The sequence below is a fragment of the Acanthisitta chloris genome, unplaced genomic scaffold (assembly GCF_000695815.1).
Source record: "Acanthisitta chloris isolate BGI_N310 unplaced genomic scaffold, ASM69581v1 scaffold7608, whole genome shotgun sequence".
In the NCBI taxonomy this organism is placed as follows: Eukaryota; Metazoa; Chordata; class Aves; order Passeriformes; family Acanthisittidae; genus Acanthisitta; species Acanthisitta chloris.
In genome coordinates, this window is record NW_008686420.1 from 97678 (window position 1) to 109185 (window position 11508).

At 44.7% G+C, this 11508-nt stretch overlaps 1 protein-coding gene across 1 annotated transcript in view; it reads left to right on the forward strand.

Annotated features, from left to right (window-relative positions):
• The window catches only part of ABTB2 (ankyrin repeat and BTB (POZ) domain containing 2), a 120617-nt gene that overhangs the window by 97663 nt on the left and 11446 nt on the right, over positions 1 to 11508 (forward strand). The window contains exons 4-5 of the mRNA XM_009080111.1: positions 5238 to 5390; positions 8670 to 8835. Of these exons, the coding sequence (XP_009078359.1) occupies positions 5238 to 5390; positions 8670 to 8835 (319 nt within the window). The remainder of the gene's footprint in view (positions 1 to 5237; positions 5391 to 8669; positions 8836 to 11508) is intronic.

An 11508-nucleotide genomic window follows, 5' to 3' on the forward strand; every position in this document is an offset into this window, starting at 1 on the left:
AACCATCTGGGTCCTACATTAAACTCAAACGTTACCTCACTGCACTGAAAACCTTTCTCTTTAATCCCTTGCAAAAAACCAGCAATGATCTATAAAAAATTGGGATTCTTCTCTGCAGTAGCCTCTGTGTAGTTCCAGTAAATCAGATACAGGGAGTTACCATGGGCTGCCCCACTTTGGCTATGAGTATTCTGATATTTACATGTCTGGGTCCTACATTAAACTCAAACGTTACCTCACTGCACTGAAAACCTTTCTCTTTAATCCCTTGCAAAAAACCAGCAATGATCTATAAAAAATTGGGATTCTTCTCTGCAGTAGCCTCTGTGTAGTTCCAGTAAATCAGATACAGGGAGTTACCATGGGCTGCCCCACTTTGGCTATGAGTATTCTGATATTTACATGTGTTTGCAGTATTAAAGTTTGTGTATGTTTGAAATGTTAGCAGGGGCTCACAGAGCAGCAGTTAGAGGGGAAGGGAGGAGAAAGCTGTTCAGTCAGCTGTTCAGAAGGCTGTGGGCTAGGCTGGATGGGAAACTGCATGTGTGTGTCAGGACCTGCTCAGAATACCAAGGGGGAGATGAATTTTGCCATTCTGACCTGCTTCCATCAGGACAGTATTTTCTTTCCTGCTTTAGAAGAAGGAGAGTCTTGTTTAGAAGAACAAGGTTTTTCTTTCTTGCTGTTGCTGTCACTGTTGGCTCCTGCTTTGTTTTGCTGTAGCAAAACAGAAGGCAGTGAAAAATAGCAGAGATGTGTCTGCAGGGAAAATGTCTCCTCCTTGCTTTATTCCTCCTCTCCTTTTTTACTTCTAGGTTGGACAGGACTTGGAGCAACCTTGTCTAGTGGATGTTGTCCCTGCCCATGGCAGGGGATTGGAAAGAGAGAAATTTTCAGGTCCTTTCCAACCCTAACCCTTCTGTGATTCTTCAGCAGTATTGTTGCTGAGACCCTCCTGGAGACCCAGGGAGGAGGAAGGAATGTGATAGTGTGGCTGTTTTTTTTCTGGGAAGCCCCTCTGTTTTCACCTGAGGTAGTAGGTGTTCCTCACCTCCCAGGGGTGAACAGGTCAAGCTCCAAGGCGTTATCCCAGTATCCAGTGCAGAGGAGGGATGACACAACTTTCTAACTCATCTGGACCTCTTTCCTCTTTGCAAACACTTCCCTCTGCCAAAAATATCTTGATCCCAGAACTCTTAAAAATCCCCCTTTGGAAACTAGGGGGGTTGTGAGACATGAATCATAGGTCATAGAACACCAGGCTGGAAGGGACCTCAACAATCATCTGGTCCAACCTTTCTTGGCAAAAGAGCAGTCTAGGCAAGGTGGCCCAGCACCCTGTCCAGGCCAGTCTTGAAAATGTCCAACACTGGGGAATCCACCACTTCCCTGAGGAGACTACTCCAGTGTTCTCATTGTGAAAAATTTTCCCCTTGTATTCAGCTGGAATCTCCCCAGGACGAGCTCTACCCATGAGTTATCACTGCAAGTCTGTGATCCCACAGCTTCTGGAGGATGCTGCATGTGATCTCCACATGCTGGTCATGGCCAAGGCCAGTCTAATCAAAGGAGTGTAGTACCTTTTCCAGGAAAAAGTTACTACAACTTGCTATAAATTCTTCGCCAAGTGCTGTTTGGCATCCTTGGTTATATCTAAATAAAACAATGTGGTTTAGTTCAAACAAGGGGGAAAAGCCCACAGTGAAGTCTATTCTTTGTCAGAGCACACCTCACCCAGCTCCAGCCTGATCCCTTTGGGAATGGAGTGGCTGTCCAGTTCTAAATGGAGAGAATTTCAGAAGAACCTATGGATGAAATATTGACAGCACGTGACAGTCTCAGACATCACTGGGCTTCTTTACAAGGTGGACAGAAGATGAGCAGTGCCCATTTTACTTTCCAGTGCTGTGTCCTTCCCAGTTCACATGTGGCATCACTGAGAGACATTCATGGCAGAGAACCGAACAAAGCAATGGTGACATTCCTCTTCCAAGAGAACAGAGGGAGTGTGTCCCCAGTGAGCTGCTGCTGGAATATGACAGTTTCCCAAGGCTGATCACTTCACGTGCAGAATTTAATGAGCTGCCAAATGCTTCTAAATGTCAGAAAGTCCAGAGGAAAATGGCACTGTGCAGAAAATGGCACAGACAGGGATGCACAGACAGAAATTAATTCTTTAGCTTGCAGCATCTCCCAGTTAATTTTCCATGAAGGTTTCTTCCCTTCCCCTCCTGCAGTGTTTTTCAGACTGTGAAATGATCAGTGTTTCCCTAGGGGCAGATGGATGCCCAGGTTAAGGGCCAGAGGGGTGAGAATTGTGTTTTATTTTCTAGAAAAGGAATAATTGCATTTATTTTCTTAGTGCAATGTGACCCAGTGTTGGTGTTTCATTCAGCTGAACTGCATCTCTTCTTTCTGCTTCAATTGTGTGGTAATGCTGCTTATCTAGTGGAGTGTCAGTGAGCAAAGTAAGATAAAGCTGTTCCCATGAGCATGGCCTTGGTATGGAGAAAGGAAATACATGGATAAAAGAGTGGGGGGAGGAATAGAAAACCTATCCTCAAGCTAGAAATTTCAGAAAGAGGTAAAATTTTTACAGCAAAATAACAATTAAAGTGTAGTTATTGTCACCCCTGATAGAATAATGAATAATAAAGAATAATTTATCCAATTTGCACAGCAATGCCAGTGGTGAGGTTTGGAAAACCAGGACAGCAGGATGAGAACATCCTTCCTGACATTCCTTTATGCAATCAAAAGGGTAACTAAGCAGTCTGAGCTGTCAGTTTTAAAGCCTTTGGAAAAAATCTGGTGAGATTAAAAAAAAGAAACAAAAAAATCTTTCTCCTTCCCATTCCTCCCAAAGAGGTTTTCCACATTGAAGGTCTGCTTGTGTGGAAGCCATTTATAACCCTGGCACTTGTGGATTTTTAACAGAATGGAAATTTCTTCGGGATAGGTGTTATTTCTGCTGCAGACTGCGTGGTATTTGCTGTTGGCTGACCAGAGTCTCTGCCTGCCCAGTGCAGTGAGTAGCAGTTCCCCAGGGTGGATCAGGGCTCTGCTGGATCCACATGGGTCTCTGCAGTGTTCCCACCATGGGAGTGTCAGGGAAGATATGACATGGCCTAAGTCTTTATCTACCACAAAAGCTGGCAGATATAATTGCTTGTAAGAGGAGCTTTTCCAGTGCTCCTGAGCTGTTCATCCCATCTAACTTTAATTTAATTCTCTATTTATTTCTGGTGCTTTTAGCCTCCCCAGCCTTCCTCTCTGTCCTCACCACCTCTCTGGAGTTTTGAATCCCATCCTAGATGCTCTGTAGAGGACATAGGAAGTCTGGATGATTAACTTCGGCTCCTCCCTTAAGTGCCTGAATTTCAAACCTGTAAATGCCTCCTTTGCAGGTCAGATAAAGGCTGAAGTTCTCTGGAATAGTCTGCTGAAAGGTTTCTCCAAATGCCTGTTGGCAACTGCTGCTCTTCCCCTAGGGAAGTCAATCAGCTCTGAATTGGCTGGGCTGGAGTGACTCATCCCTTTCAGAAAGTCTTTCAACAGATGAGCTACTGGGTGATCTTCAGAGTGATGAATGTAGCAACTCTGATCTTTGATTGTTTGACATAAAAGTAAACTGATAACAGCAGTAAGTCGATGTCCTGTTAAAAACACCCTTGCCCTGGCAAGCCAGGATGGATCAGGCGATTGAAACACCTCTGAGTCTGTAGGGGCTGACTCCCTAGTCCAAAGAAAAGAAGAAGGAATAATAGTGGATGTATTTGTAAAGTGATGATGGCAACGTTTTAGGGTGGCAAAATGGAAACAGCACATAATTTACGGAGTGGAGTTATTCCACCCTGAAGGGTGTTCAAAGTCATAACAAAGGGAGTTCTGCTTGCAAATCCCTTTATGGATAAATGGTTTCTGATGGGATTGGTGCTGCTCACTCTCACTGCCCTCACATGTGTGTGCATGTACACACACAGAGCTTTGAAAATGCCTTTCATGGCTTCAGCTGCTTTCATTAATGCCCAAATCATTTCAGAATCCCTCATATGTATCTTTCTCTCTGAACTTTGTAAAGGAATTGGTACTTTCTCCCCTCAGTTATTTTCTTTTGAATGCTTAAATGGAAAAGGCTATTTTTTTCCACAGCCTTAATATAGTCATTACTGGAAATGGGAGAGGTGTTTTCATTACAGCTGGCACTTCCAAGCCTTCCACCGAGGTGGCAGGTATCCTTGGGGGAAAATCCAGCAAATAATGGATGAGTCTGGCTGTACATTGAGAGGGTGGATGAGATATGTTGTCTATGAGAGTATTATGGTGCCTATATATTAACATGCAATCCCAGTACTGTGTTCCTGCTTACAGCAGGAGTGAGAATGGCCTAATCACAAGCTAGTGCTGTTGTTATTTCCTTATTTTTATCCCTTTATGCCTTGAAAACATTCATATCGAGTAAAACCTCCCTGCTCCACCAGTTGTGCTGTGGTCTGGAGGGTCAGGTGGGCAAAAATAGAGGTCTGAGCTCTGCCATCTAAGAAATGTAGGATGCAGAAAGCCATCAGAGAGTGGTGATGTGAAGATTAAAGGAGGTAGGACTGAATTAGCCAGGTATAACTGAAGTTTCAAACAATCACAAATATTTTCTGTCTTCCTAGTGGTGGAGCAGCCTGTACACAGGGATTATTTTGAACAACAGACAATTATTATTATATAAGCTGCACCCTGAGATGAGAGCCTTTCTGAGTGGCCTTGGCCACTTGAGCTGGGGAGGCCTTGACCTATAGCTAAGAATAGCAGAAGTAGGTCCCTGCTATTCAGTCTCAGGGCAAAATGTATTGCATGAGACAAGCATGTCCCTATTTTGGGTAAGAAGTGGTTGAGATAACCAAGGCCAAGCAGTTCCAGCTCCTTCCCCCTGCTGTGACCTGCCAGTGTTGCTGAGCACAGGACAGAGTTTGCTGCCACACGCAGATTTTATCCATGCCAACCTCCTACCTGCACACCCAGGAAGTAATTCAGTGTTAAAGTGGTTTAGGTAACCAAGGCCAAGCAGTTCCAGCTCCTTCCCCCTGCTGTGACCTGCCAGTGTTGCTGAGCACAGGACAGAGTTTGCTGCCACACGCAGATTTTATCCATGCCAACCTCCTACCTGCACACCCAGGAAGTAATTCAGTGTTCTTCTGCAGCAGCCAGTGTTAAATAATGGATTTTTTTTTTTCTTGTTTGCACAGCCCCTTCATGCTCCTGCCACCTCTGATGGAGTGGATGCGAGTGGCCATCACCTACGCCGAGCACCGGCGCAGTCTGACCGTGGACAGCGATGACATCAGGCAGACAGCCAGACTGCTCCTCCCCGGGCTGGACTGTGAGCCTCGGCAGCTAAAGTATGTGGACTCAGCTTTAGAAGCACCTAAAGTGTTGTAACTTCCTATAATATTCCTCTTACTGCATTTCGGGGGAGCCACATCTCACAGTACTGTACAGGGGATACACATTTTTTAACCTTTGAGTACTCCAAGAGATAAAGAAGCTTTGGCCTAAATCTGCAGTTGGGTTAGAAAGATTTTTGTCTTGCCAAAAGTTATGTAGGAAGAATGAGACAGAAGGATTGAAAAACAAATATTTGGGGTATTTTTTATGCCTCAGCCCTAGTTGCAAGATTGTTCTTTGCTTTTTGAGATGCCTTGCATGAAAGATTAAAACTATCAGAAAAAAAAAGCCATAGGAAGAGAGCAGTGCCTCATTCCCAGTGCCTATTTATATGATCCTTTAAAGCATTCATTTGTATCCAGCCATTACAACACTTTCAGGGGGAAAGGAAATCTTGGAACTGAAGCCAGATTTATCCCTGGCTTGCTGTGTGACTGCAGGCAAATTGCAACTCACTTTTCCTCATGATGCCCAAGCTAAGAGTTATGTAATGATAGTTCCTTGCAGGGGTGATGCACCAGGTACTGTATGTTGAAATCCCTGAAAGAGAAGTTGTGCAGGACAGAGTATAATTAGCATAACCTAAATTTCAGCCCTCTAATATCTATTCCATGCCACAGACTGCTGGGCAGTACAGTCCTCCACAACAGCTGTTTGTCTCAGTTTATGTTTGCCAGATGATTTATAAACATCTCCAGTACTCACCTATTACTGGCTAAATGAGAATCTTAGCAGGGAAATGTTAGATTGCAGAGAACTGTGTTTCCTTTCCACTTACTTAAATATAAATATTGGGGACTTAATATTATTATCACACACTGTTTTTATGGTTACTATTTTTCCTCACTGCAGGCCAAATGTAAATCACTCATTACCAGTAGTTCTAGTTGTAGTTACTGCTAATGAAATGCAAAGAGCACATCAGGCTAAGATCCCTCTCTAAGCTATCCCTTCCCAAACTAGGACCTCAGCCCTATCCCATCCCCTGCTCCCTGGGCTCTGCTTCCCCAGTTCCTCCCAGTCCACCCCCAGTCCTTCAGCCTCTCCCCTGGGCACAGCTGGGTGGACACAGAAGCTGCTCTCTGGGCAGCTGCAGGAGCACAGGATTTACTCTGGAAGCTGCAAGGGTTTCCCTCTCTCCTCCACAGGAGAATAGCTCACACATGGAAATCCTGCTGTGGTTACAGCTGCTGCTCAGCAGTGAGCAGTGAGCTCTCCTCCCGTGGCTTCTATAGGATGCTTTAACTTTTTTCACTCTCTAAATGAAAAAGTTCCTTTGCATCCCTCAGAGAAGATCAGTGTCCAGCTACTGCTACAGAACAGGATATGGACAGGAATTTCTGCATGGGCTGAGAATGTGGATCCCCAGCAGTATATCTCACACATTTTAACTTCTTGCACCTAAATTGGCCTCCTGGCTGCCCCACACCAAGGACTACAGCTCACCTTTTTCCTGGGGTTCTCTCACACCTATGTGCAAATGTTCTGTTCTGCTCTTCAGGGCTCACCAGTGAGTGTCCTCCCACCACCCTTGCTCCAGCAGTGCCTGCCAAGAGCTCTGGGTAGAATCATGCCTGTTGGCAAAATAGGAACAATGTACAAAGACAAGTGCCATCCCTTCAGAAAGTTTTAGCTTCTGAGGTTCACTGGATTTCAAGTGGTGTCATGTTGTTTCACTTATTTTTTGCATAGGATTCTTCTCCTCCTTCTCATGATTATACAAAATCGTTGCATTGTATTCTGCATAACATTGTAGCATCAAGGTGCTGTGCCAACTACCTTGGTAGAACAAGATCATTATAGCTTAGTTGTAGGATTTAGACGTCTAGCTTTAACCTTTTACCTCACTGTCCTCTTCAGCTGCCTCAGAGGCACATTTTACTTGCAGCTGTATCTCCAAACAACTAGTGGCTCTATGACTGTCACTGCTTCTCTGCTCTGTTCCCCAAACTGTACCCTGATGCAGTTCCTTTCTGAGAGCAGCTGTGGTGAGATGCTGGTTTCCCCAGCACAATGTGACTGGTCACCAGGCTGTGGGGGGATCTTTGCTAGCTCAGCATACTGCTCACAGCATCTGCTCACCATTTGTCATCCACCATCGATGCAAGTTCAGAAGGAAAAATGAGCAGCTGAATTAAGATTCATCTTGAATCTTCTACATGAAGTGATGAGTGTTTTGCTTCTCTGGAGTTTCCAGAAGAGGTTAGCTGTGTTGAAAGCATCTCATTTATCAAAGGGACTTGGCAGGGTGATATCTCACTCACTGAGAGTGCACAAGAGCCTGTGCTGGAAACCAGAAGGGTAGTGGAGAAGGCATTCACCCCAAAATAACATCAAAGGGCAAACACCTCCAGTTTGGAATTGTTTCTTCTCCAGTGAAGGAGACACACTTCCAGGTTTGGAATTCAGAAGTCTCTGAGCAGACAACTAGAGGATTTACAGTAATCCCTGGGCTCCTTCCAGATATGAGATAAAGGTCATTTGATAGTCATCTAAAGGATAAGGATTTAACAGGGCCTCATAGAAATGTTAACACAGTTTTTTTTATTGAGGGTTGGGAGAGAGTTAAGAGTGTTCTACTCTACTATTTTCATTTTATTGCACTTTTAAAATTTTGATTATTTTTCCCCCCCCAAACAAGACTAAGGATATGTATCTCCTTTCAGAAATGCCTTTTATTTCAAAGTAACAGCTAGCCTGGTAGGCAGGCAGCAGAATTGTTTCACCCTAGAATGATACTGGTATATAATAAACACTTTCTCTCCTCTTCTTTCTCCTCCTTGCAGTATTTCATTTTATTGCACTTTTAAAATTTTGATTATTTTTCCCCCCCCAAACAAGACTAAGGATATGTATCTCCTTTCAGAAATGCCTTTTATTTCAAAGTAACAGCTAGCCTGGTAGGCAGGCAGCAGAATTGTTTCACCCTAGAATGATACTGGTATATAATAAACACTTTCTCTCCTCTTCTTTCTCCTCCTTGCAGTATGTTTTTGTATGTTTGATGGAGTATGCTATAACAAGCAGGAAAATACAAATATGATATCTAAAATAGTTAGAGATAAGTATTGAAACCAACAGGGTTTTGGTGGGGGTTTTGTGAGAAGGAGAACTAAGACCTGGTTGCTGCAGGTGTGCAGCCTGTGACACTGCTCCCAGCACTGTCACCTCACTGCCACTGCATTAACCCTGATGGTATGGGCACCACTCAGGAATTCTTTTGTCCTCCACAGACCTGAATGCTGCTTTAGTTCCTTCCGGAGACTGGATGCTAAAGCTGCTACTGAAAAATTCCAGCAGGATTTGGGCTTCCGAATGCTCAACTGCGGAAGGACAGATCTCATCAACCAAGCGATTGATGCACTGGGACCCGACGGGGTTAACACCATGGATGATCAGGTACTGCCCCTCCCTCAACTGGGATGTTCATCTCCATGTGGCAGATCAATACACCAGGTCGTGTTAGTTGCCTCTCCAAGGGTTTTGTAATTCTAGCTTGTGTTTTAGTCTAACAATGCATCCTTTAAAACACAAAAAAATATATCCCCCGAACTGGCCTCACCCCATTGTCATGTCATCCCTCCAAAAAAGCCCATCAGAGCCTGGAGTGAATTGTTTATCAGCTGGAATGTAGGTCTGTCCCTTGGCTGGGCTGTCTGAGGCAGTGATGGCAGACAGGTTAATGCTTGGGCAGTGAATGGAAGGTCTGATGTCTGCTAAGACAATGTCAAAACAAAGTGGGTTTTGCCAGTGACACTCTCTTCTGGTTCAACGGCCCAAATCCAGGCTGGGTCAGGGATGAGTGACCAAAAGGTGTTACTGTCTGATGGCTTTCAAGCTCAGAACAGTCTGGAATACAAGAAACAGCACTGAGAAAACCCCAGTGGTGTCGTGTCAGTCAGTATTAGATTTGCTCAAAGTCCATCAGGCTGATGTGTCTATTTATTCCTTTTTAACTGTTCCTTGCTCAGCTACCTTAAACCACAGGGATTTGGTAGGCCCTGGGAGTTGTTGGCTGTTTCTGCTTGTGCTGTCAGTCCCATCAAGTAACAGCAGAGTCTGTCCTCTGGGGCATCAGTCAATGCATGGAATTAGCTTTTAATTTAAAAAGGGAAAAAAAACCCACCTCCCTCAAATAAACACTCGTTATAGCTGTCACAGCAAGGAGAATGAGCTGTCATGGCTCTGAAACAAGAGGATATTGAGCAGTGGGAAGGGTTTGTGTTCAGGTAGAGATGTTTTCCCACAGACAGCATTTTACTGCAGTAGCATTTCAGACCCAATTCTGAACCTGGCACATCTTCCATGGGACTTCCCACCATGCTGCAGTTTTAAGGAAGTGTCAATGTATACACAAATAGAGCAGAAACTACTGGACATATCTAGGTATGTAATTGCCTTATTTACATATCCAGTACCAGAAGCTTTGTGGTCACAGAGGTATCACCTCACAGGTGCCCTTGATACTCACTTTATTAAAGGGGCAAAGATCACAGGTTAATATAATGAGTTCTGTCACTTCCTATCTTAATTTTTTTTTATTAAGGTTTTGAAGCTCCTTTTTCTGTAGCCCTGAGGCCTTTTGTTCTCTCAAAGCAGGTTATTTTGCTTTGTGAACCTCACTGTCCCAACACCACAGACACTGGTGCCAGGACTGTCACTTCTTGCGGTGGGAGGTTTCCCACCTCTCTTCAGGCAGCAGACTAGGAGCTGTCTGGCTGTTGTATACATGGAGACTCTGCAGCTCCTTGGAAGTTTGAGTCATTTCTGCTGTCACTTATTCATGGTCTCACTGTCATCCTGTTGCTGTCATCCTCTCCCCAGCCCTGCTGTGAGCAGGGGGATCGTGGCCTGCTGGCAGCTCTGTCATCTTTGCTGCTCAGAGAGTGTTTTGGCACCAACCAAGGAGGGCAGGACAGGGCCCCTCTGGAGACATTGTTGCTCTGAAATTCTCCACTTGATTCTGGAGCAACCGCTCTCCATGGCACTGCCAGGCCCAGAGAGAGTTACATCCAGGTTCTAGCAGTGAACTCTGCCATAGCTGCAATATGAAACCAAAGCTGAGCTTTGCCACCAGCTTGTTTAGCCCTTCCTGTAAACGAACAAGCCAAAGCCAGATGCCCAAACTTGGGAAAACTGACTTAGGCATGATGAGATAAAGCAGGTCCTCTGTGTCCTGTTGTAGGATAGGGTGTTTAACATTGGCACTGGTATGCTCAGTTCATACATTTGATTTCTTTTGGTCATGATGAGTTCCTTAACACACTGCACAGTTGGCAGCAGCTCCGAGGCCTTGCAGACAGATGTGACCATCTCCCACCTGACAAATACAGCCAAAGCTTTGGACAGAACTGCTGGACTAATTTAACATAAAGGCTTTAGATCCAGGTTTGGATTTTGACCACTCCCAGAACGTGAGCATGTCCAGTGTGGAGGGCTGTATTGAGACCCACTTCTCCATCTGTGTGTATGGAGGTTTTTGGAGACAGGGAAAGAACTCGGAACAGTCTCAGAAAGCTGAGTTTGTATGGAGCAGGACCCTGTATTCACTTCTAGTGGGGACTGAGCAGCACTCAGGTTTCACCAGATTGAAGATGTTCAGGGAAACAATCTCTTCTTCCCTTTGCACACTGAGGAACAAGCAGGGACTGCAGAACTAATATTAAAAATTTAAGAAAGGGAAAGGTAAGGTAAGTCTACACAACTCTGTAGTTTTAGAACCCTGACTGGGACAGTAAATATGGGCTTGTGCCTACAGACCTGAGCTTTGAACTCTCAATTTACTGGTCTGTGATGAGAATGGATACTCCCAGGCCCCACAAAAGCCATATCCCCTCCCCCAGAAATCTCTTTACAATTGGAGTGGCCTCAAAGCAGGAAGCTTGGAATTGTGGCTGCTTTAAAATATGCCTTTGCAGATTCCAGAGCAAAACTCCTATGCGAGAGATGTAATTCCATTTTGCAATACAGGTCCCATTAAAGATGAAGCTGCATTATTACACACTGAGCAGCAGAGATGCTGCCTGTGGAAAATTCAAATGCCTGCAGGAATTGAGGGGGGGCAGGAGAGCC